Here is a 27,147-nt window from a genome sequence, read left to right on the forward strand (position 1 = left end):
TCACGGTTAAAGTCTACACCTTTTGTATTTGGCGCATGTGACAAATACAATTTTATTTTATTTTATCCTCAATACACACCAGCATTACAGGAGAATAGGAGATGGTGATGGTTTGAAATTTGTGAAGATGTGAAGATGTGTATTTTGGGCAGTGAGTCCAGTGGAAAGGTGTCCAGAGGTGGTAGTCCTTGGATGGGGAAGTCCAGAGGTGAATGGAGCAGCACAGAGAAACGGGAGCATTCACTCTTAGAAAAAAAGGGTTCCAAAAGGGTTCTTCGGCTGTTCCCATAGGAGAACCCTTTTTGGTTCCAGGTAGAACCCTTTTTGGTTCCAGGAAGAACACTTTGGGTTCAATGTAGAATGCTCTGTGGGAAGGGTTCTGCATGGAATCCAAAAGGGTTCAACCTGGAACCACAAAAGGTGATTCAAAGTGTTCTCTTATGGGGACAGCCGAAGAACCCTTTTAAGTTCTAGTTAGCACCTTTTTTTCTAAGAGTGTATCTGTGCAGCTGGAGGAGACAGAGGTTAAAGCAGCATAAACTGGTCATAACCAGGTAATTGCCTGCAGTTGATTGGATAGATACTGTATGTCTGTCTGGTGATCAGAATCATAGTTGCCGGGCTACATGGCAACCAATTAGAGGTCAGATGACCATTGTCAGGGAGGTGAGAGAGTTCTACAGCCAGTGGGCAGCAGAAACTTCTGTTTTCATGGAGCCACAGGGTTTTTTCTACATGCATTATGGGGTAAAAGGTTTTAAACTCTCCATCTTTTGCACATTTACAGCAGTAGATGGATGGGAGCTGTAGGCCTGTAGGTGGTGTGAGGTTGACTTGATTTCTTATGTTGCCACATTGCAGGGCCTGTGAAGCCTGGCCTCCATTTTCCCTTGTACAGGGGAACAGTCACTGGAGAGTTAACTAAAATCTAGCCTCACTGATTCAAGTGCTCACATTCACATCACACAAGCCTAGCCTAGAACTCTTGAAAGAGCGAGACAGTGTGTGTGTGTGTCTGTGTGTGTGTGTGTGTGTGTGAGTGTATGTGTGTGTGTGTGTGTGTGTGTGTGTGTGTGTGTGTGTGTGTGTGTGTGTGTGTGTGTGTGTGTGTGTGTGTGTGTGTGTGTGTGGTGTGTGTGTGTGTATGTGTGTGTGTGTGTGTGTGTGTGTGTGTGTGTGAGAGAGAGAGAGAGAGAAGAGAATTGTGTGTGCCTGTGTGCCAGCGTATGTGCATGTATGCATGCTTGTGTGTTGTAGTGTGTGGGCTTTAAAGTTGTTGGTGTGGGTGTGAGTTTGTATGTGAGAGAGGAAGGAGATGAATGAGAGGGTATATTTAACCAACCAGTGGCTCAGCCACAGCCATTAAGAAAGCATATTAATTAGTGGCTACTGTATGTAACCGCTTTAATTACTGTTTCCTTCAAGCTCCAAACCCAGTGTCAAGGGCACCTACAACAGTGTCTCTCTCAGTCTTTCTCTCTCTCTCTCTCTCTCTCTCTCTCTCTCTCTCTCTCTCTCTCTCTCTCTCTCTCTCTCTCTCTCTCTCTCTCTCTCTCTCCTCTCTCTCTCTCTCTCTCTCTCTCTCTCTCTCTCTCTCTCTCTCTCTCTCTCTCTCTCTCTCTCTCTCTCTCTCTCCTTCTCTCTCTCTCTCTCTCTCTCTCTCTCTCTCTCTCTCCAGCACAGCTACTCTCTCTTAGTCCCTCTACGTCCCCCGTCCTCTCAGTCTCTCTCTCAGTGGGTTGCTCTCTCTCTCTATTAGTCTGTCTTTCTCCATTCATCTTTTCTCCCCACTCCTATCTCACTGTCTATTTCTCTCTCCCTCCAACCCTCTCTCACTCCCTGTCTTTCTCAGTTTGCTTTTCTCTGTCCATCCCTCTCTCTCTTTCTCTCTGTTTCTCACTCCCTGTCTCTAACAGTCTTTCATCCCTCCATCTCTCTCTCCCTGTCTCTCTCTCTTTCTCTCCTGCTCTCACTCCCTGTCTCTCTGTCTTTCATTATATATGTATCTCACTCCCTGTCTCTATGTCTTTCATTATCTTTGTATCTCACTCCCTGTCTCTCTGTCTTTCATTATCTATGTCCTCTCACTCCCTGTCTCTCTGTCTTTAATTATCTATGTCTCTCACTCCCTGTCTCTCTGTCTTTCATTATCTATGTATCTCACTCCCTGTCTCTCTGTCTTTCATTATCTATGTCTCTCACTCCCTGTCTCTCTGTCTTTCATTATATATGTCTCTCACTCCTGTCTCTCTGTCTTTCATTACTATGTCTCTCATTCCCTGTCTCTCTGTCTTTCATTATCTATGTCTCTCACTCCCTGTCTCTCTGTCTTTCATTATCTATGTCTCTCACCTCCATCTCTCTGTCTTTCATTATCTATATCATTGCTACGCAGACGACACACAATTGATCTTCTCCTTTCCCCCTTCTGATAACCAGGTGGCGAATCGCATCTCTGCATGTCTGGCAGACATATCAGTGTGGATGTCGGATCACCACCTCAAGCTGAACCTCGGCAAGACGGAGCTGCTCTTCCTCCCGGGGAAGGGCTGCCCGCTCCATGATCTCGCCATCACGGTTGACAACTCCGTTGTGTCCTCCTCCCAGAGTGCAAAGAACCTTGGCGGGACCCTGGACAATACCCTGTCGTTCTCCGCTAACATCAAAGTGGTGACCCGATCCTGTAGGTTCATGCTCTACAAAATTCGCAGAGTACGACCTACCTTACACAGGAAGCGGCACAGGTCCTAATCCAGGCACTTGTCATCTCCCGTCTGGATTACTGCAACTCGCTGTTGGCTGGGCTCCCTGCCTGTGCCATTAGACCCCTACAACTCATCCAGAATGCTGCAAACCGTCTGGTGTTCAACCTTCCCAAGTTCTTTCACGGGTTGCGACAATTTCGGCGGCTAGTTTTAGAAAGAAAGGGTCCAGATTGTCTAGCCCAGATGATTTGTAGGGGTCCAGATTTTGCAGCTCTTTCAGAACATCAGCTGTCTGGATTTGTGTGAAGGAGAAGCGGGAGGGGGCATGGGCAAGTTGCAGCGGAGGGTGCAGAGCTGGTGGCCGGGGTAGTGGTAGCCAGGTGGAAAGCATGGCCAGCCGTAGCAAAATGCTTGTTGAAATTCTCGATTATTGTAGATTTATCGGTGGTGATAGTGTTTCCTAGCCTCAGTGCAGTGGGCAGCTGGGAGGAAGTGCTCTTATTCTCCATGGACTTTACAGTGTCCCAAAACTTTTTGGAGTTAGTGCTACAGGATGCAAATTTCTGTTTGAAAAAGTTAGCCTTTGCTTTCCTAACTGCTTGTGTATATTGGTTCCTAACTTCCCTGAAAAGTTGCATATCGAGGGGGCTATTTGATGCTAATGCAGTACGCCACAGGATGTTTTTGTGCTGGTCAAGAGCAGTCAAGTCTGAGGAGAACCAGGGGCTATATCTGTTCTTAGTTCTGTATTTTTTGAATGGGGCATGTTTATTTAAGATTGAGAGGAAATACTTTTAAAGAACAACCAGGCATCCTCTACTGACGGAATGAGATCTATATCCATCCAGGATACCTGGGGCAGGTCAATTAGGAAGGCCTGCTCGCTGAAGTGTTTTAGGGAGCGTTTGACAGTGATGAGGGGTGGTCGTTTGACCGCGGACCCGTTACGGACGCAGGCAATGAGGCAGTGATCGCTGAGATCCTGGTTGAAGACAGCGGAGGTGTATTTAGAGGGTAAGTTAGTCAGGATGATATCTATGAGGGTACCCATGTTTACGGATTTAGGGTTGTACCTGGTAGGTTCGTTGATAATTTGTGTGAGATTGAGGGCATCTAGTTCGGATTGTAGGATGGCCGGGGTGTTAAGCATATCCCAATTTAGGTCACCAAGCAGTACAAACTCTGAGGATAGATGGGGGCAATCAATTCACATATGGTGTCCAGGGCACAGCTGGGGGCTGAGGGGGGTCTGTAGCAAGCGGCAACAGTGAGAGACTTATTTCTGGAAAGGTGGATTTTTAGAAGTAGAAGCTCAAACTGTTTGGGCACAGACCTGGATAGTATGATAGAGCTCTGCAGGCTATCTCTACAGTAGATTGCAACTCCACCCCCTTTGGCAGTTCTATCTAGACGGAAAATGTTATAGTTGGGGATGGAAATTTCAGAATTTTTGGTGGCCTTCCTAAGCCAGGATTCAGACACTGCTAGAACATCAGGGTTGGCGGAGTGTGCTAACGCAGTGAATAACTCAAACTTAGGAAGGAGGCTTCTGATATTTACGTGCAGAAAACCAAGGCTTTTACGGTTACAGAAGTCAACAAATGATAGCTCCTGGGGAGTAGGAGTGATACTGGGGGCTGCAGGGCCTGGGTTAGCCTCTACATCACCAGAGGAACAGAGGAGGAGTAGAATAAGGATATGACTAAAGGCTTTAAGAACTGGTCTTCTAGTGCGTTGGGTACAGAGAATAAAGGGGGCAGATTTCTACAGATTTGTAGAAAAGATTCAGGGCATTATGTACAGAAAAGGATATGGAAGGATATGAGTACAGTTGAGGTAAACCTAAGCGTTGGGTAACAATGAAAGAGATAGCATCACTGGAGGCACCGATTGAGCCGGTCTCGGCGTGTATGGGGGGTGGAACAAAGGAACTATTTGAGGCAGTTTGAGAGGGACTTGGGGTTCTACAGTGAAATTGTATAATAAGAACTAACCCAAACAGCAATAGGCAAGGCATATTGACATGGGAGAGAGGCATAAAGCAATCACAGGTGTTATTAGAGAGAGCTAAGACAACAACTGGTAATAGCGATAAAGTTTGGGCTGAGGCTAAACAGAATAAACAGGACAGGGTACCGTGTAAAGGAACAGTCCAGCAGGCATCAGCTGTGCAGCTGAGTGATCATAAGGTCCAGTGAACAGCAATATGTGAGTCCGAGAGCAGTTCAAATTGGTGCTTCAGCACAGCTAGCAGGGAGCACAGTTGTAGTTTGCGTGTGCTAGTGGGCCGGGGCTAGCAGATGGATCTTCGTGGTCGTCGCAACGGGAAGCCTGTTGAAACCACATCAGACGATTTCGTCGGCAAACCAGTCGTGTTGGATTGGCGGGCTCAGTGTCAACACTAGGAGGTCCCGTCTGGTTGACAGAGAGGTAGATAGCCGGGAGATGGGCCTGAGGCTAGCTCAAGGCTAACTGGTGCTTGCTATGGGGCAATGGTAATTAGCCAACAACAGGTTGCAGCTAGCTGGTTGCGATGATCCGGCGCTAGGATCCAGTGATTCCGGCAGAAAGTCCGATATGCTCTGGGTCGATAGCACGTTGTGCAGACTGGCCGACGAATTGTCCAGGCTAGAGCTAGAGCTGGTTGGTGGATAGTGTAGGCCACGGACAATGGTGAAGACGATAACGGTGACTAATAGCAAGTAGCCATTCAGTTGCAGCTAGACTAGTTTCAGCTTAAGGTTCTTGATGAAAGTTATAAAGAAATAATAGAATCCTTTCCACGTTGGGTGAGGCGGGTTGCAGGAAAGTATATTTAGTTAAAGAATGAAAATGTAAAATGGAGAAATATATACAAAATAGACAAAAAAAAAACAAGAAACTGGATATTTACACTAGGACACATAATAAAACCACGACCGCCTGCTGGTCCCCCTACCTCTGCGGAAGCACAGTTCCCGCTCAGCCCAGTCAAAACTGTTCACTGCTCTGGCGCCCCAATGGTGGAACAAGCTCCCTCACGACTCTGACTACCTTCCGGAGACACTTGAAACCCTACCTCTTTAAGTAATACCTGGGATAGTATAAAAGTAATCCTTCTACCCCCCCACCCACCCCACCCCCACAAAAAACAATTATATATATAATTGAATGAAAATTCAATTATATATATAATTGAATGAAAATTAAAAATATACCTTAAAAATTAAAAATTAAAAAATTAGAAAAATATATTAAAAAAATAATTGTAAAGTGGTTGTCCCACATAAGGTGAATGCACCAATTTGTAAGTCGCTTTGGATAAGAGCGTCTGCTAAATGACGTAAATGTAAATGTAAATGTCTCTCACTCCCTGTCTCTGTCTTTCATTATCTATGTCTCTCACTCCCTGTCTCTCTCAGTCTTTCATTCCCCCCGTCTCTCTCACTCGCTCTCTGTGGACCAATTTGTAAGTCGCTCTGGATAAGAGCTGCTAAATGACTAAAATGAAAAAATAAAATGAAATGAAATGATTTGAGTCTTAGAGTAAGGAGGGATTATACAAAAACAGGTGACAGACAAGATGGCGGAAGAGGACAGGATTTTGGAAAAAGCTCAGTTCTAAAGTCTTTCATTGCGGAGATCAGTAATCTAATATGATCAAATTGGTCAAATTGGATATAATACAGAGAGATCCCCAGTATGTACACTGTGAAGAGTACAGCATCAGCAGAAAGTATTTGAACCCCAACACCTCCCATTTCCATGTCCAATCTCATTCAGGCTTATTGCCGCCTGCTGCACATTTTACACAAGGGGCTACACAGAGGGCTACAGAAACATTCAAGTACATAGAACTACAGCATCAACACAAGGGTCAGAGAGAGAGAGAGAGAGAGAGAGAGAGAGAGAGAGAGAGAGAGAGAGAGAGAGAGAGAGAGAGAGAGAGAGAGAGAGAGAGAGAGAGAGAGAGAGAGAGAGAGAGAGAGAGAGAGAGAGAGAGAGAGAGAGAGAGAGAGAGAGAGAGAGAGAGAGAGAGAGAGAGAGAGAGAGAGAGAGAGAGAGAGAGAGAGAGAGAGAGAGAGAGAGAGAGAGAGAGAGAGAGAGAGAGAGAGAGAGAGAGAGAGAAGTGTTTTCATGTCTTCCGGTTGTAAAAGGCAATCACAACAGACTGTTGATGAGTTAACAACATCAAAATATTATATAATAGTTTTAAGGGTTCAAGAACCAGAAAGTATCACTTCAGAAAATGCAACAAACATGTTTTGTCCTGATTTCCAAAAGTGGGACGACAACCAATCACAATTTACTTCCAGAGAACTCCACAACAACATCCTCCGATTCCCTCCCTCCATTTATTTTCCCTTATTCTCCTTGACTTTGTTCTCTCCTTTCTGCCATTACACTAAAAATGTAGGGAATGAAAAAATGTCAGTTTTGGGGACCCATCCTTCTTTGTTTTTTATTTATTTGACATTTCAATCATTTAGAAGCCAGGGTTTTGGAATAACTGTGAGCTGTGGGAGTGGAGTGCTTAAACTCCTCATTTATTAAAACGGCAGAGACAGCTTTACCCCAGAGAGGCTAAATAATGGCACACAGTCTGCCAGATGGAATTTTTGATGGTGAATAAATTATGGACGGCAGAGGATAACTCTGTTAATATATAAGCCATGAGTTTGTCGTAAGTATTTAATAGTACAGTAGGAACGGACGCATTGGTATATCTCTCTGTTTATCCATCTCCATCCCTATCAGAATCTAAATATGATATCTGCCTTCAGAGAAGTTTGTCTCTTACGCTACATCATCATCAGAACTCCATCTTGGTCTCCCTCCTACTATCCTTAGAATCCCCACTTCTATTTTCTCATATCTTTCTATCTCTCTCAACTGCCCACTTCTCCATGCCATCCCTCTTTCCCATCAGTGCTCAGATTCATAAAAAAAGTAGGTCTAAACTAGATGCTTATTTGAGAGACAGAATCAAAACCAGCAGAGCAGACACTCATGCTCCTAAGGACCAGAGGTACCCCTCCCTGTCTAACATTTTGAGCCAAGGGGAAACTACAAATGTATCTGATCATTCCCTTTCCTCCAGTTTCCTCAAGTCAATTAAAGCAACAATTAACCTTGGCACACCTGATGGCACCTGGCCCATAATGATGCCATTACTTTTCTCTGTTAGCTTAACTGCACTCATTAGTGGGTAAATATATGACACCGGTTTGCAGGGGAATCGGACCCATTTGGCTCAGAACAGAGCCAATAATGTGATCAGGGAGAGGACTACTCAGTCAGGGAGACACAACTCAATCACCAGGGCTTCACCACATGTCTTTAACAAAAAGACAAATAGGGTCTCTGTGCTTTATCTCTACGACAGATGATGCCGTGCCATGTTTCCTAGATTAATGCACTAACAATAAGCTAGCACAGGGGCATTCCTACTTTAAAAAGTGGTATTTGGCTGACTGCCACTGTTTCATATTACACTGATCTGTGGGAGAAAGTAGGTTTCTGTGTTGTTTCTATTTTTTGATGGCTTTTGCATGCTGTGTCTATAGGCCTACAGCAAGGGTAGGCAACTAGATTTAGCCGCGGGCTGATTTTTGTCGGAGCGGATGGTCGGGGGGGCCAAAAAGAGATTGTATTTCAAAATAATAATCATTTCATACCTTGATTACATTAAGACACGATCACGTCTCTTTTTATCTGTGGGAATACTTAGGAACACATTTCCTAAATTAAACTATTTTTAGCTGAATTCCTGGTGATTTTACAGTATTGTTGCCGACCCCTGGCCTACCGGTATGTCGGTAGTTGGCATGTATAGTGTGTGTTGTTTAATGTGCTTACATTCAATGTTTCCTACATTGAATGTTTTATTTATGTAAATGTTGCTGCAGTAGAAAGCTAATTTCCCAATTCAGGATGATAGACTAGTGAAATCTATTAAATGGGATCTTGGTTTAAATGGTATCTTGTCTCTCCTCTTCCCCCTCCTCCTTCTCTTCCTCTACCTTCTCCTCCTCCTCCTCTGTCTCCTTGGGCCAGCCCACTTTGGCCCGTTGATTAAACTCCTTTGTTTTCCATAAATTATTCACTTGTTCTCCGGCCTTATTAATTTCCTTATTATTTACTGTTCAGGGTACATGTCGTGTGTCAGACACATTACTAATCCCTATAAGGGAGTGTGTGTGTGTTTGTGTGTTTGTGTGTGTGTGTGTGTGTGTGTGTTTGTATGTGTGTGTGTGTGTGTGTGTGCATGTGCGTGTGTGTGTGTGTGTGTGTGTGTGTGTGTGTGTGTGTGTGTGTGTTTGTATGTGTGTGTGTGTGTGTGTGTGTGTGTGTGTGTGTGTGTGTGTGTGTGTGTGTGTGTGTGTGTGTGTGTGTGTGTGTGTGCGTGCGTGTGTGTGTGTATGTATGCGTGCTCGTGTGTGCATGAAATAACCCCTTGATTAATAGGGAACCCAGGGAACAGAGAGAAGGGCGGGGAGCTATGCAGCTCTTGTGCGTCTCTATAAGAGTAGGACTTCATCTAACATCTCTGTTCGATACCAGCAGCAGCACAGCAGCAGCCCAGTCAGGCAGGCTAGCCAGCGCCAGATGCCATTTGAAAGAATGGGAGCTCCATTACAGCCAGATTGAAATCACCTCAAGGAAATTGGACACTTCTCACTCCGCTGATATGGACTATGTCCCAAATAGCACCCTATTCCCTATATAGTACCATACTTTGACCAGGGCACATAGGACTACATAGGGAATAGGGTGCCATTTGGGATGCAGAGGAGATATAAACCAAGCTGTCTGAAATATAGTCCTGCCAGGTGTCTATCAAGATGATTTAACTCCATACCTCATGCATAGACACTTTTTCTCTACATTCACTTTTTCACTTAGACTCCTTTTGTACACATTCTCTTATATTCTCTTCCTTGCTTTAAGAAAGTATCTCTCCCTCCCTCTCTCTCTCTTTCCATTATAGATCCTTTCTGATACCGCTGGATACAGATGGTTTCAGAAACAGTTGTTTTGAATGGTCCAATAACAGGATGTCTTCTATTAACTGCACACACAGGACCTGTAGAGCACGTTTTATAAGTCATTAAAAACAATGTTATTCCACTGCAGAAGCAAAACACATGCAAGGAAATCTAAACAACATCTCCCTCTGTGCAGACTGTAGACAAAAGCACGCAAACTGTGTATAGTCCCACACAATGCAGAAATACATCTCGAGACACACATACACAATATGTTGGTGTACCAACACACACGGTTTTGGATGAGCAAAAACAACAGGAAAAGTCTTGAGTGCAGAAATATCTATGCCAAGCAGGAAGCTCATGACGGAGAAAATATTTTCCTTCACAATCTTCCATTTACCGCCTGGTTATAGTGTGTGGGTGAGAGAAAGTGAGAGATAGAGGTAGAGATAAGAGAGAAGAATATAAGGAGAGGAAATGGAAGAGAGAAGAAGACGTGAGGTACTGAGTGTCTTTGATTATTCAAATAGTGTCTCTCACTTTCTCTTTCTCTCTCAGCTATACTGTATCTTGTCTTGCAGCTCTAACTCTAGATATATCTGTCAATAGCGGCTTCAGGAGGTATAACCTTGCCCTTTTCTCCATTCCTTTCACCACTGCTCCCCTTAACACACACACGCCAATACGAGCTCCTGTATAAGTCTGTGTGTTTCCTGTTAGCATGTCCCAGTGCTGTTTGAACTTTCCTTGATGACGGTGATGACATCGTGGTTTAGACAGACTGAGAGCTACAGAGAAAGATCAGCCACAACCCAGTATATCACTGTTACACTGTCACTGCTCCAGTGTCTGTTTCATACTCTACCCTACTGGGATCTGCCTGTATCCATCCATCCATCCTCTCTATCTATATTTGAGTCATTTAGCAGACAATCTTATCCAGAGCAACTTACAGGATCAATTAGGGTGAAGTGCCTTGCTCAAGGGCACATCGACAGATTTTTCACCTAGTTTGCTCGGGGCTTCGAACCAGCGACCTTTCGGTTACTGAGCAAGAGAGTGGGACATAACAAAGACATACAGAAGAACAAGGCCAAAGAAAATAAGTGAATTCTGTTGTCATCTGTAGCTCATACACACATCACAGTAGCATGCACATATTTACATCCAGAGAGAGACAAGAAATAACTAAGCACACTCCCTCGGGACAAACCAGGGCCAAATGACTCTACCACCGCCCCACAGCTCAGTCCCACTAGTCACAATTTCACAATAACAATAAACCTACTATATTTAGCTTATTAAATTATAACTGTCGGTGTCACTACAGATCAAATTGTTAATGATCTAAAAATACCCCAAATAATATGAATGAAAATATTTTTAAAAAGTACAGATTTGTTCTAAAATATCCCAGCTATGATAAAAATGCTTTTAATTCATAATGGTATGCATCCATAATAGTTGAGGTGAATTGGAGTCTGAAGGTTTGCTTTGCCTCGATAAACTTAATAAACCCCTCCCTCTAGACCATGGTTTAACCTCTTTAGGATCTGACCATTTTTTTTCAATTTTCGCCTAAAATGACGTACTCAAATCTAACTGCCTGTAGCTCAGGACCTGAAGCAAGGATATGCATATTATTGATACCATTTGAAAGGAAACACTTTGAAGTTTGTGGAAATGTGAAATCCATGTAGGAGAATATAACACATTAGATCTGGTAAAAGATAATACAAACAGAACAACATGCGTTTTCTATTTATTATTTTGTTCCATCATCTCTGAAATGCAAGAGAAAGGATTAGATGTTCATCCATGTTGTTCCAAACGTCAAATTTCGAGGTGTTTAAGGTTATGTTCAGGCATAAACTCTACATTCTTAAGGATAGGCATGAACCCCTAATGGTTAAGGATAGGCTCATAACCAAAATATCAAAAGCAACTTTAAATCGATGGATTCGAACTTGCAACCTCAGAGGTAGATAGAATCAGAGATGCTTGCGCCCATCCGCCATCCCCATTCACAACACCCTAGCAAAACCAAAACCTACTTGAAGGTAAAAGCGCTCACTGTTGCCCCTAGTAGCCAGTTTCCACGTCATCTCCCAACGTCCTCAGACATGGATGGATGTCAAATACTGACATATCACAGGTGACCTGGCTCGCATAAACACAACTAGCAAGCCCTCAGCCCTGTGTGTGAGTGTGTGTTCATGTTCCTTGAGTGTGTGTATGTGTGTTTGTTTGTATGTGTGTGTGTGTGTGTGTGTGTGTGTGTGTGTGTGTGTGTGTGTGTGTGTGTGTGTGTGTGTGTGTGTGTGTGTGTGTGTGTGTGTGTGTGTGTGTGTGTGTGTGTGTGTGTGTGTGTGTGCGTGTGTGTGCGTGTGCGTGTGTGTGCGAGTGTGTAGCTCAGCAGGTTCATTTGCTGGACAAGGTTACCCAAAAACAAACCCAGCCAGGCTAGGCCAGCCCCCCATCCAGCACGCGCAGATAGTTACATATCCCCTACACCAGCCTAAATATATCTGCTGGTGTAATGGATGAATGGTTCCCTGCAGGACTCTCCCACAAACAACAAGCTTCACTCCCCAGGAATCTTCTGTCCAGATGGAGAGACATTAATGAATGAGAAAAATATACAGTATATGCTTCCCACAGTTGTGTCAAGTTGGCTGGCTGTCTGTTAGGTGATGGACCATTCTTGATACATCCGGGAAACTGTTGAGCGTAAAAAACCCAGCAGCGTTGCAGTTCTTGACACAAATCGGTGTGCCTGGCACCTACCATCATAGGCACTGAAATAGTTTTTCTTGCACATTCACCCTCTGAATGGCACACACACAAAATCTATGTCTCAATTGTCTCAAGGCTTAAAAATCCTTCCTTAACCTGTCTCCTCCCCTTCATCTACACTGATTAAAGTGGATTTAACATCAATTAGGGATCATAGTATTTCACCTGGATTCATCTGGTCAGTCTATGTCATGGACATGTTTTGTACACTCAGTGTATGTACAAAAGTATGTGGACACCCCTTCAAATCAGTGGATTCAGCTATTTCAGCCACACGCGTTGCTGACAAGTGTATAAAATCGAGTACACAGCCATGCAGTATCCATAGACAAACATTGGCAGTAGAATTGCCTTACTGAAGAGCTCAGTGACTTTAAACATGGCACTGTCATAGGATGCCACCTTTCCAATAAGATTTTGTCCTGCTAGAGCTGCCCCAGTCAACTGTAAGTGCTGTTATTGTGAAGTGGAAACATATAGGAGCAACAACGTCACAGCCGCGAGGTGGTAGGACACACTTGCTCACAGAATGGGACCGCCGAGTGCTGAAGCGCATAGCATGTAAAAATTGTCTGTCCTCAGTCGCAACACTCACTACCGAGTTCTAAACTGCCTCTGGAATAAACGTCAGCACAAGAACTGTTCATCGGGAGCTTCATGAAATGGGTTTCCATGGCCGAGCAGCCGCACACAAGACTAAGATAACCATACACAATGCCAAGCGTCGGCTGGAGTGGTGTAAAGCTCGATGCCATTGGTGAACCACAGTAATATTCTCCTCATGTACACACTCCTCTCTTCTCTACAGAATGTTCTGTGCTTTCAGAAAACATTATTGATTACTATGGTTCCCATAGAGAGATGGCAAATCCTTACCGGGCCTCAATGAGATCTCATCCCCTGTGTGTGTGTGTGTGTGTGTGTGTGTGTGTGTGTGTGTGTGTGTGTGTGTGTGTGTGTGTGCATGTATGAGAGAGAGAGAGAGAGAGAGAGAGAGAGAGAGAGAGAGAGAGAGAGAGAGAGAGAGAGAGAGAGAGAGAGAGAGAGAGAGAGAGAGAGAGAGAGAGAGAGAGAGAGAGAGAGAGAGAGAGAGAGTGTGAGTAAGTGAGTGAGAGAGAGAGAGAGAGAGAGAAAGAGAGAGAGAGAGAGAGAGAGAGAGAGAGAGAGAGAGAGAGAGAGAGAGAGAGAGAGAAAGAGAGAGAGAGAGAGAGACATTGGTCCACCACTGCTTGTAGTAGTTGGGGGTGTGGTGAATGCGTGGCTGAATGTGTGTGTACAGTAGGTGTTGTGTGCTTATAGAGTGTTTTTTAATGTTAAGGGGATTATACTATTATACTATACTATTATACTGTACTAGTTATATTATAATAGTTACATTATAATAGTAATATTATACTAGTTATACTATACTAGTTATATTAGACTAGTTATACTTTACTATGTAGGTAGGTGTATGTGTCACAAATTTCTCAGAAGCTGCCTCCTCTCCTTGTTCGGGCAGGCTTTGGCGTTCGTCGTCACTGGCCTTCTAGCCACTGCCGCTCCTCATCTCATCATTCCATTACACACACCTGGTTCATATCCCCTCATCAGTACCTACAGTTGAAGTCGGAAGTTTACATACACTTAGGTTGGAGTCATTAAAACACGTTTTTCAACCACTCCACAAATTTCTCGTTAACAAACTATAGTTTTGGCAAGTCTGTTAGTACATCTACTTTGTGCATGACACAAGTAATTTTTCCAACAATTGTTTACAGACAGATTATTTCACTTATAATTCACTGTATCACAATTCCAGTGGGTCAGAAGTTTACATACACTAAGTTGACTGTGCCTTCAAACAGCTCGGAAAATTCCAGAAAATGATGTCATGGCTTTAGAATAGGCTAATTGACATCATTTGAGTCAATTGGAGGTGTACCTGTGGATGTATTTCAAGGTCTACCTTCAAACTCAGTGCCTCTTTGCTTGACATCATGGGAAAATCAAAAGAAATCAGCCAAGAACTCAGAAAAAAAATTGTAGACCTCCACAAGTCTGGTTCATCCTTGGGTGCAATTTCCAAATGCCTGAAGGTACCACGTTCATCTGTACAAACAATAGTACGCAAGTATAAACAAAATGGGACCACACAGCCATCATACCGCTCAGGAAGGAGACGCGTTCTATCTCCTAGAGATGGACGTACTTTGGTGCGAAAAGTGCAAATCAATCCCAAGGACAACAGCAAAGGACCTTGTGAAGATGCTGGAGGAAACAGGTATCAAAGTATCTATATCCACAGTAAAAACGAGTCCTGTAGCAACATAAACTGAAAGGCCGCTCAGCAAGGAAGAAGCCACTGCTCCAAAACCGCCATATAAAAGCCAGACTACGGTTTGCAACTGCACATGGGGACAAAGATCGTACTTTTTGGAGAAATGTCCTCTGGTCTGATGAAACAAAAATAGAACTGTTTGGCCATAATGACCATCGTTACGTTTGTAGGAAAAAGGGGGCAGCTTGCAAGCCGAAGAACACCATCCCAACCGTGAAGCCCAGGGGTGGCAGCATCATGCTGTGGGGATGCTCTGCTGCAGAGGGACTGGTGCACTTCACAAAATAGATGGCATCATGAAGAAGAAAAATGATGTGATTATATTGAAGCAACATCTCAAGACATCAGTCAGGAAGTTAAAGCTTGGTCACAAATGGGTCTTCCAAATGGACAATGACCCCAAGCATTTTTTTTTTACCTTTATTTAACTAGGCAAGTCAGTTAAGAACAAATTTTTATTTACAATGACGGCCTACACCGGCCAAACCCGGACAACGCTGGGCCAATTGTGTGCCGCCCTATGGGACTCCCAATCACAGCCGGTTGTGATACAGCCTGGAATCGAACCAGGGGGTCTGTAGTGACACCTCAAGCACTGAGATGCAGTGCCTTAGACCGCTGCGCCACTCGGGAGCCCACTTCCAAAGTTGTGGCAAAATGGCTTAATTAAGGACAACAAAGTCAAGGTATTGGAGTGGCCATCACAAAACCCTGACCTCAATCCTATAGAACATTTGTGGGCAGAACTGAAAAAGCGTGTGCGAGCAAGGAGGCCTACAAACCTGACTCAGTTACACCAGCTCTGTCAGGAGGAATGGGCCAAAATTCACCCAACTTATTGTGGGAAGCTTGTGGAAGGCTACCCGAAATGTTTGACCCAAGTTAAACAATTTAAAGGCAATGCTACCAAATACTAATTGAGTGTATGTAAACTTCTGACCCACTGGGAATGTGATGAAAGAAATAAAAGCTGAAATAAATCATTCTCTCTACTGTTATTCTGACATTTCACATTCTTAAAATAAAGTGGTGATCCTAACTGACCTAAGACAGGGCATTTTTACTATGATTAAATGTCAGGAATTGTGAAAAACTGAGTTTAAATGTATTTGGCTAAGGTATATGTAAACTTCCGACTTCAACTGTATATAAGTGTTCCCTCTGCCCCCTTGTCTTTGTGTGTGATTGTTTATTGTGTGCCTTGTTGTTTTCCAGTGCGCCGCATTTTCTGCACTGGAGTGTTTGACGCATTGCTGCGTACTGCTGTGTTACGGAATAAACCATTTATTCTGTGATTAACCCTCCTGCACCTGACTCCTTGTAAATCACTCACCACAGAATCACACACCAAGACATGGAGTCAGCAGGAGAAGAGAACATGCCTGGAGCCGTGGCGCGGGTCCGGGAGCATTCTACTATGTTAGCCAGCTTGGGAGAAGCGATGAATCGGGTTCTCCAGGTCGTCCAACGCCTGGAGAGGAGAGGTCCCGACCCTTTGGGACCAGCTGAGCGACCTGATCCAGCCACCTACATCCCCAGCACCCAGAGGGATTCATCTATCCCGACCGAGGGATTATGACGGGACAGCTGCCCGCTGCCAGGGATTCCTCCTGCAGCTGGACCTCTACTTCTCAACCATCAACCCGGATTCAGTTCCGATGGAGCTGGATGGTGCAGCGATCCGGGAGAACGGAGGACGACAGCTCCAGTGTCACTCTTGTGGCAGGAGAGGACATTCTTCTGCACGCTATCGTCAGGGTTCTTCCAGGTCTGGAGGTGGCAGGCAGGGCACTCTCACGTCACCCCAGGTAGCGCAAACCCACACTCATTCAGAGCCCTCTGCTGCACACTGCACCATACACGTCACCTTCCCTGATTACACAGTAGGTTCCCAGTGTAAGGTGCTGGTCGATTCAGGCGCAGCTGGGAACTTTATGGACAGGTTGTTAGCTCATAGTCTAGGTATTACGTTGGTTCCCCTATCCATTCCGCTGCCCATCAAAGTACTTGACAGTCGACCATTAGGGTCAGCTTTCGTTAGGGAAGTTACAGCACCAGTCACGATGGTTACGCAAGAGACACATAGAGAGCAAGTCACCTTTTTTTATTATTGAGTCTCCAGATTTCCCTGTTGTGTTGGGTCTTCCCTGGATAGCACTACACAACCCCACCTTTTCATGGCGGCAGAGGGTTCTCACGGGGTGGTCACTAGAGTGTCAGGGTAGGTATCTAGCTGTTTCCATTGGTGCAACCACGGTGAAAAGTCCAGACACTACCTCCACCGTGGGCATTCCCCCCCCCCGAATACCTCGATTTGGTGCACGCGTTTTCCAAAACGCAGGCGACCAAATTACCACCTCATCGGGCGGGGGATTGCGCGATAAACCTCCGGGTAGACGCTGTGCCTCCCAGGAGTCATGTGTATCCCCTGTCGCAGGCTGAAACGGAGGCGATGGAGACATACAGTGGGGAAAAAAAGTATTTAGTCAGCCACCAATTGTGCATGTTCTCCCACTTAAAAAGATGAGAGAGGCCTGTAATTTTCATCATAGGTACACGTCAACTATGACAGACAAATTGAGAAAAATCACATTGTGGGATTTTTAATGAATTTATTTGCAACTTATGGTGGAAAATAAGTATTTGGTCACCTACAAACAAGCAAGATTTCTGGCTCTCACAGACCTGTAACTTCTTCTTTAAGAGGCTCCTCTGTCCTCCACTCGTTACCTGTATTAATGGCACTTGTTTGAACTTGTTATCAGTATAAAAGACACCTGTCCACAACCTCAAACAGTCACACTCCAAACTCCACAATGGCCAAGACCAAAGAGCTGTCAAAGGACACCAGAAACAAAATTGTAGACCTGCACCAGGCTGGGAAGACTGAATCTGCAATAGGTAAGCAGCTTGGTTTGAGGAAATCAACTGTGGGAGCAATTATTAGGAAATGGAAGACATACAAGACCACTGATAATCTCCCTCGATCTGGAGCTCCACGCAAGATCTCACCCCGTGGGGTCAAAATGATCACAAGAACGGTGAGCAAAAATCCCAGAACCACACGGGGGGACCTAGTGAATGACCTGCAGAGAGCTGGGACCAAAGTAACAAAGCCTACCATCAGTAACACACTACGCCGCCAGGGACTCAAATCCTGCAGTGCCAGACGTGTCCCCCTGCTTAAGCCAGTACATGTCCAGGCCCATCTGAAGTTTGCTAGAGTGCATTTGGATGATCCAGAAGAGGATTGGGAGAATGTCATATGGTCAGATGAAACCAAAAATAGAACTTTTTGGTAAAAACTCAACTCGTCGTGTTTGGAGGACAAAGAATGCTGAGTTTCATCCAAAGAACACCATACCTACTGTGAAGCATGGGGGTGGAAACATCATGCTTTGGGGCTGTTTTTCTGCAAAGGGACCAGGACGACTCATCAGGAAAGAATGAATGGGGCCATGTATCGTGAGATTTTGAGTGAAAACCTCCTTCCATCAGCAAGGGCATTGAAGATGAACGTGGCTGGGTCTTTCAGCATGACAATGATCCCAAACACACTGCCCGGGCAACGAAGGAGTGGCTTCGTAAGACGCCTGTGTTGCCCAGCGACAGCCCCAATACATCACTGCTCTAGTGGAGATCTGCATGGAGGAATGGGTCAAAATACCAGCAACAGTGTGTGAAAACCTTGTGAAGACTTACAGAAAACGTTTGACCTGTGTCATTGCCAACAAAGGGTATATAACAAAGTATTGAGAAACTTTTGTTATTGACCAAATACTTATTTTCCACCATAATTTGCAAATAAATTCATAAAAAAATCCTACAATGTGATTTTCTGGATTTTTTTCCCTCATTTTGTCTGTCATAGTTGACGTGTACCTATGATGATACCTATGATGAAAATTACAGGCCTCTCTCATCTTTATAAGTGGGAGAACTTGCACAATTCGCCCGCTTCCACAAGTTTATTTTGTGAAGAAGAAAGACGGAGGTCTGTGCCCTTGCAGTGATTACTGAGCACTTAACAAGGGGACAATTCGTTATAGTTATACTCTACCCCTCATTCCATCTGTAATCAAGTCAATGCATGGGGCACGCTTCTTCACAAAATCAGATCTCCGGAGTGCGTACAACCTGGTGTGTGTCCGAGAAGGGGACGAGTGGAAGACAGCATTCAGCACAACCACGGGGCATTACGAATACCTGGTAATGCCCTATGGTTTGATCAATGCTCCATCAGTCTTCCAGTCCTTTGTGAACGAGGTGTTTCGGGACATGCTTGGTCGCGGTGTAGTGGTCTACATCGATGACATTCTGGTGTATTCCGCTACACGCGCCGAGCATGTGTCCCTGGTTCGCAAAGTGCTGGGCCGACTGTTGGAACATGACCTTTATGCCAAGGCAGAAAAGTGTCTGTTTTTCCAACAGTCCGTTTCATTTCTTGGATACCGCATCTCCACCTCAAGTGTGGAGATGGAGGGAGATCGCATTTCAGCAGTGCGTAATTGGCCGACTCCAACCGCGGTAACGGAGGTGCAGTGCATTATTGGCTTTGCCAACTACTATCGGATGTTTATCCAGGGCTTTGGCAAGGTCGCAGCTCCCATCACCTCTCTGTTGAAGGGTGGGCCATACCGGCTCCGCTGGTCTGCTGAGGCTGACAGGGCTTTCAGTAACCTGAGGGCTCTGTTCACCTCAGCCCTGGTACTGGTCCATCCCGATCCATCATTACCGTTCGTAGTGGAGGTGGATGCATCCGAGGTAGGGATAGGTGCTGTCCTATCTCAACGCTCGGGCACGCCACCAAAGCTCCGCCCCTGTGCCTTCTTCTCAAAGAAGCTCAGCCCTGCGGAGCAGAACTACAACGTTGGTGATCGGGAGCTGTTGGCTGTTGTCAGAACCCTGACCGTGTGGAGGCACTTGCTCGAGGGGGCGAAACACCCCTTTCCTCGTCTGGACTGACCACTGTAACCTGGAGTACATCCGGGCAGCGAGAAGGCTGAACCCTCGCCAGGCCAGGTGGGCCCTGTTCTTCACCCGGTTTGATTTTACACTGTCCTACATACCGGGTACAAAGAAAGTGAAGACAGACGCACTGTCACGGCTGTACGACACAGAGGAGAAGCCCATAGACAACACCCCCATACTCCCGGCCTCCTGCATTGTGGCACTGGTAGTATGGGCGGTGGATGCGGACATAGAGCTGGCGTTACGCACAGAGCCATCTCCACCTCAGTGCCCAGCTGGGCTGCGGTACGTGTCGTCTCTTGTCCGTGACCATCTGATCTATTGGGCACACACGTCCCCCTCCTCTGGTCACCCAGGTATTGGCCGTACAGTGCGCTGCCTGACCGGAAAGTACTGGTGGCCTACCTTGGCTAAGGACGTGAGGGTGTATGTCTCCTCCTGCTTGGTGTGCGCCCAGAGTAAGGCACCTAGGCACCTAAGTTATATTCCTTACCAGTTCCACAACGGCCATGGTCCCACTTGTGTATTGACTTTCTCACTGATCTTCCCCTCTCTCAGGGCAAAACCACCATCCTGGTCGTTGTGGACCGCTTTTCTAAAACCTGCCGCCTCCTTCATCTGTCCGGTCTCCTCACAGCCCTGCAGACTTCAGAGACCCTGTTTACTCACGTCTTCCGGCACTACGGGGTGCCAGCGGACATAGTGTCTGAACGGGGTCCCCAGTTTATACCCAGGGTCTGGAAGGCATTCATGGAACGTCTGGGGGTCTCGGTCAGCCTGACCTTTGTGTTTCACCCCGAGTCTAATGGGCAGGTGGGTAGGTTCCTGCGGTCCTACTGCCAGGACCAGCCGGGGGAGTGGTCGTTCTTGCCATGGGCCGAAATGCCCAGAACTCTGTCCGCCACTCCTCCACTAACCTATCGCCATTTCAATGTGTTTTAGGTTATCAGATGGTTCTGGCACGTGGCATCAGAGCCACACCGAAAATCCTGCGGTGGATGACAGGTTTCTGCACGCGGAGGAGACGTGGAACGCTGCTCACGTCAACCTCCAGCGCACCGTGCATCGCCAGAAGGCCAACGTTGACCGCCACCGCAGTGAGGCCCCAGTCTTTATACCAGGTGATCGGGTCTGGCTCTCGACCCGGAATCTGCCCCTCCGCCTGCCCTGCCGGAAGCTGAGCCCGCGGTTTGTGAGGCCGTTCAAAGTCCTGAGGAGAATAAACGAGGTTACCTATAGGTTACTACTCTCTCCAGATTACCGTATTAACCCCTCGTTCCATGTGTCTCTCCTCAGGCCGGTGGTGGATGGTCCACTCCATGAGTCTGAGGTGCGGGAGGTCCCTTCCATCTCCGTCCGTTCCATCCTGGAATCGAGGCGTCGGGTGGGGGGGCCTTCAGTACCTCGTGGAGTGGGAGGGGTACGGTCCGGAGGAGCAGTGCTGGGTCCCAGTGAGTGATCCGGCTCGCCCTGCTTCGCGTCCTCCTGGCCGTCCCCGAGGCCGGTGTCGGCGCGCTGCTGGAGCTGCGCATCGGGGGGGGGGGGGGGGGGGAGGGGGTACTGTCACGACTTCCTCCGAAGCTGCCTCCTCTCCTTGTTCGAGCAGGCTTCAGCGTTCGTCGTCACCGGCCTTCTAGTCACTGCCGCTGCTCATCTCATCATTCCATTTGTTTTGTCTTGTTTATTACACACGCCTGGTTCATATCCCCTCATCAGTACCTGTATAAGTGTTCCCTCTGCCCCCTTGTCTTTGTGTGTGATTGTTTATTGTGGAGGTTATATTAGCTCGGTGGAGCTCTTTGGATTTTGTATCGCCGGGATATTCACCCGTGTGCCTTGTTGTTTTCCAGTGTGCCGTATTTTCCGCACTGGAGTGTTTGACGCATTGCTGCGTACTGCTGTGTTATGGAATAAACCAATTATTCTGTGATTTACCCTCCTGCGCCTGACTCCTTCTAAATCACTGACCACAGTATGTCCAGTATGTGTTGAATTCATTTTAGAGTGTAGTAGCTCAAATGTTTTATCCTTAAAGAAATCAAATATTTTTTCCTATGTCTTTAATAAACCAAAGTACTCCATATTCTGGGATAACAGTACCATGTCTGATGGCAGGTATAGTTTTGGCCTGATTCTTGACTTGAGGATAGGTCTGCTGCATCTTCAAATAGAGTGTGACTATACTGACAGAAAAATTTGTTATTTTTCACCATGATGTTCTCTTTTAATACACACTGTAACTGTTGCCGAAACCAACAGCCACATGGCCAGAAGATCCCCATTCTAACACCCAGTGGTGATACTATAATGTGTGTCCAGCCTTGTGGGTCTGCTCTGTGGCCAACCAATTACACAAACACACAATGTGCTTCACATAGAACAGGCATGAGTTTGTGGGTTTCAAGACTCATGTGTGGGTTTTTAAGTGCACACACAAAAGTGTGTGTGTTTGTGTGTGTTTGTGTGTGTTTGAGAGAGAGAGAGAGAGAGAGACAGAGAGAGAGAGAGAGAGAGAGAGAGAGAGAGAGAGAGAGAGAGAGAGAGAGAGAGAGAGAGAGAGAGAGAGAGAGAGAGAGAGAGAGAAATTCTGTCAGGAAGACTGCGTTCATGAGTGCATTCATGAGTACGTCCCTGTGCGTGGACCTGCTCATTTGGAATCAATGGCCAATTGCACCTAATTCACGTGTGTGCACGAAATGGGCCTCGGACGGGAGTAAGACTGTGACCAATTGACAGCTAGCTCAGTTTCATTTTAGACAACAAATACTCGCAAGATAATATCTGTAGCCTACATCAATAACAGCACTGCTATACAAGTATCATAACCATGGAACAAGTACAGTAACTATCATGGCTTTGAATAATGTTCCTCAGTGCACCCGCCACCAGCACCGACCAAAAGCAACCCTTCCTCCCCACAGATGAGTGCTCCATCCAGTGGTGTATATTCATGGATGCCAAGGGAAGCCAGGCTTTCCCAAATATTTGAGCAATAAAAAAATTATGTATATTTCGTCTCTCTCTGTGTTTTCATAATTTTCCATCAATTCGCAAGTAGCTAAATCTCACTGGAGAAATCATCTGAGCGAGAGAAACAGCGCCCCTCTGTCTCAGTATGTGTAGCCGACGTATCTGATGTCTGGACCAAAATAGTATAACATGTTGCTGCCGTAGCATTTGATTGATTGATGCCAGCAAGCACTTGGCAACCCTGGATAAATAAATTATTTTTAAAATTAGCCAATAAGCTTTGAGCTTAGCTCTACTGTGGGTTGTCTTGGTGCAGCAAAACGCCCCCCAAAGGGAGGCTAGTTTGGATTTGGCTTCAGACTAATCAAATCACTTCCTTATTAAAACGTCATTTTCAGAAAAACGTGTCTGTTTCAGGTCTGCTTGTGTTGATGTCCTGCAGTAGATAGCTAAATCGGCCCTTTCCTAAGCCATGGATGGAGATGGGGATTTGGACTTGTGGTTTTGACTTTATTCTCTGATCTAACAATAAATTAATACATTATATATACAAAAGTATATGGACACCCCTTCAAATTTGTGGATTCAGCTATTTCAGCCATACCCGTTGCTGACAGGTGTATAAAATCGAGCACACCGCTGTGCAATCTCCATAGACAAACATTGACAGTAGAATGGCCTTACTGAAGATCTCAGTGACTTTCGTCATAGGATGCCACCTTTCCAATAAGTCAGTTCATCAAATTTCTGCCCTGCTAGAGCTACCCCGGTCAACTGTAAGTGCTGTTATTATGAAGTGGAAACATCTAGGAGCAACAACGTCTCAGCCGCGAAGTGGTAGGCCACATACCTGTAAGCTCACAGAACGGGACCACAGAGTGCTGAAGCGTGCAGCGTGTAAAAATCGTCTGTCCTCAGTTGCAACACTCACTACCGAGTTCAAAACTGCCTCCGGAAGCAACGTCAACACAAGAACTGTTCGTCGGGAGCTTCATGAAATGGGTTTCCATGGCCAAGCAGTCGCACACAAGCCTAAGATCACCATGCGCAATGACAAACGTCAGCTGGAGTGGTGTAAAGCTCTACGCCATTGGACTCTGGCACAGTGGAAATGCGTTCTCTGGAGTAATGAATCACGCTTCACCATCTGGCAGTCCGACGGACGAATCTGGGTTTGGCGGATGCCAGGAAAACGCTACCTGCCCCAATGCATAGTGTCAACTATAAAGTTTGGTGGAGGAGGAATAATGGTATGGGGCTGTTTTCATGGTTCGGGCTAGGCCCCTTAGTTCCAGTGAAGGGAAATCTTAACGCTACAGCATACAATGACATTCTAGATGATTCTGTGCTTCCAACTTTGTGGCAACAGTTTGGGGAAGGCCCTTTCCTGTTTCAGCATGACAATGTCCCTGTGCACAAAGCGAGGCCCACACAGAAATGGTTTGTCGAGATTGGTGTGGAATAACTTGACTGGCCTGCACAGAGCCCTGACCCCACCACATTGAACACCTTTGGGATGAATTGGAGCGCCAACTGTGAGCCAGGCCAAATCGCCCAACATCAGCGCCCGACCTCACTAATGCTCTTGTGGCTGAATGGAAGTAAGTCCCCGCAGCAATGCTCCAACATCTAGTGGAAAGTCTTCCCAGAAGAGTGGAGGCGGTTATAGCAGCAAAGGGGGGACCAACTCATTATTAATGCCCATGATTTTGGAATGAGATGTTCGACTAGCAGGTGTCGATATACTTTTGGTCATGTAGTGTATGTTGTGCCACTGGCATGAGAGGTTTGAAGTTCAATATGTAGCCAAGCAGGCTCACCTTAAGTAGCTAGCTAGGTAATTTAGCTGGTCCATTGTTGCCCATGGGAGGAAGTTAAGATAGCAAGTGTTTTAGCTAGGTAGCCTATGACAACAAAAACTAAAAGTGTACTGTATGAAAGAGCCATATACCATTTTTCCAACATGAAAGAGAGGAGGATGGCATTGGAGTTCAACTAGTCTACAAGTAGGGTGAGTCAACATGTTTTGTTTTACTTGCATGCACATGCACACACACACACACACACAAAAAAAAAAATCAGTACCATGGACAGCCACATGATATGTAGCAACATTGATTGGACTAAATTGTTTTTGGTATCTTTAAGTTTGTTTTCAGTGTATTAACCTAAGCATATATAGCCTTGTTGATTTGATTATGTTTAAATGTTTAAGTTGAAATGGTGCTGGAATAGGGGAGGCAGTCCTCCTGTTGTTTTTGTGCTGATTTGCGTTAACTCCGTGGTTCTAAATTAGTAGTTGTTTAGTAAACTGTCCAAAACATGAACTTGCTTGACCATGCTGCAGGAGATATAACTATTTATTACATGCAATATTTGCTTGGTGGACTTCACCAGACAAATGTTGCTCTCCAGTTTTATGATGAAACAAACGTATGTAGTTTAATTTATTACGCCACTGTGTGACTGTTGTCCTTTTGTTGTCACGGCCTTATTGTATATCAGGGTGGCGTATGAAATAATGTGTTATAGCGCAAACAACGCAATTATCACAACATAGGTTGTAATATGGCTTTTTTACTGGCTTGGCTTTCTCAGTGATTTTACCCACGCACCGCTACACACCTCATCTACAGCCCCAGCTTCCCCCGTCATAATATTACCTTGCACTGACCTTGCAATCACACATTAACTATTCCCCAAAGTGATCTAGACTGGCTGCAACGCAGCGCACGTTCGCGTCCATCTCCATTCATCTGAACTGCGTGGTCAGACGACTAGGCGTTTTCTCCGCCGGTCTTTCATAGCAATTAGGGGGTAGCCTACTTGGCTATATAATGAACTTCAAGCCTCTCATGCCAGTGGCACAACATACACTACATGACCAAAGATCACGACAGCACGTTTGAACAGAATTAATCAAATTCGCTTTAACTAGGTGGAAACATAATGGTGTGGGGGGGGGTGCACAACCACAACCAGTCCAGCAGATGCATTCCACATCTACCGTATTTAATTCGGAGATGGCAAAGCCAATATCACACAGTCCAAGGAGTCCAAAATATCTCCGCCTTTTCTCGCCTCTTTCTCTATCATTAAAGCAATTCCGACTGGAGATAATATCGCCGTCTCTTCCGAGGCTTGCATTAGTGGAAACAAAATAACCTATTAGCCACCCACTTGATCTACGGCTGGGTTTACAAACTGTGACAGGAACAAGAAGTGCCAGAGCTAGGGGAGAGACCGCTGGGAGAGAGGGGAGCTCCACTGCGCTACTCCCACAGAACAGAGCGCTGCCCCCAAAATACAACAGGAACATAACATACTGCGCCAAAGGTGCAACTGCCTGTCTGGCGCTTTATACCAAAGCTATAAAGCCTTACAACGCACAGCTGCCAGGGGAAAGGGATACCAGGAGGCTTGCCACGTACCTGGTTTTTATGCCGTGGTCCATCTTCGAGTTCCGAAGTGCTGTTCATGATTCCCCGTCGGTCATTTACCATTCTCTGGAGAACCTTTAGACCAAAGCCGCCTGTTGGTACCAGGCAGGGGGAAAGGAGAACGCTCTATTAGTCTCTTTCCGGGCGATCTACTCCATAGAAAGGGGTGTTAGCTCTAAGTGGTCACGTACAGAGGGAGAGAGAAGCTAAACTACTTCTCGACCACACCGTCTGGCTACGGTTCTAGAAGGGGTGATGGGGAAGCTACAACCACACACATAGCGAGCTCACACCCAACGCACTTACAGAACTGAACTTATTTGCCTCTCCGGGTTGTCTGCTGTTACCTTCGACAGGCAACAACCGATAACAATCAGAGATTCTGAGATTGAATTCAAAGTAAGAAAATGAACAGAGAATCCAAATAAAATTCCCCTTAAATAGCCGGAATATATTCCAAAAAAATGTGGCTGCTAAAAAAATCTTATTTGCGCTCTCCTTACAGAATTGCTCTCACCAATCGTTCAGCAAGTGCCAAGTAGGTGTTATCCTCAGTATTGAAGAATTAAAAAAACAAACGGTTAGTTACTTCCAGACTGTCCCGTTTTGAGTGAAAAGGAGAAAGCCAAGGTACAGTAGACTGCTACCTTGCTATGAGGTGCGGTTGATTTCTTCCCACAATTGAGTGAAGACTGCAAGGCTCCGGTCGGCTGCAGTTTAGTAGCTGATATGCACGAGGAGGGTTATTTCGCACAGATGCTTTTGACAAGAGCGGTTCAGGCAGATTATCGGGCTCGGTTCGTGTGCGGCGTGGGGCGCTCCGTGCCTCCGAAGCTGTCACTCAGCGCGTTCCCTTCGGTGCGCGCTGCGCGTTCCACCAGGCTCCAGTTCTGCTCCGCTCTGTTCTGCTGTGCCCTCCGCGCGCAGCTGGCTGGTGCTGTGACTCTGTCGCTACCGCTGCCACCGAATGCACA

The 27,147-nt window shown here is 45.9% G+C and overlaps 1 protein-coding gene across 1 annotated transcript in view; it reads right to left on the minus strand.

Annotated features, from left to right (window-relative positions):
* Window positions 1-26,744, minus strand: part of LOC311127504 (fibrinogen C domain-containing protein 1-B-like) — a gene marked incomplete at its 3' end in the record, with an annotated part of 349,982 nt that extends 323,238 nt beyond the window's left edge. The window contains exon 1 of the mRNA XM_084159327.1: window positions 26,165-26,744. Coding sequence (XP_084015453.1) covers window positions 26,165-26,236 — 72 coding nt within the window. The 5' untranslated portion in view covers window positions 26,237-26,744. The remainder of the gene's footprint in view (window positions 1-26,164) is intronic.
* Window positions 26,745-27,147: the final 403 nt, after the last annotated feature.

The sequence above is a fragment of the Coregonus lavaretus genome (genome assembly GCF_964263955.1).
Source record: "Coregonus lavaretus genome assembly, chromosome: 4".
NCBI lineage: Eukaryota > Metazoa > Chordata > Actinopteri > Salmoniformes > Salmonidae > Coregonus > Coregonus lavaretus.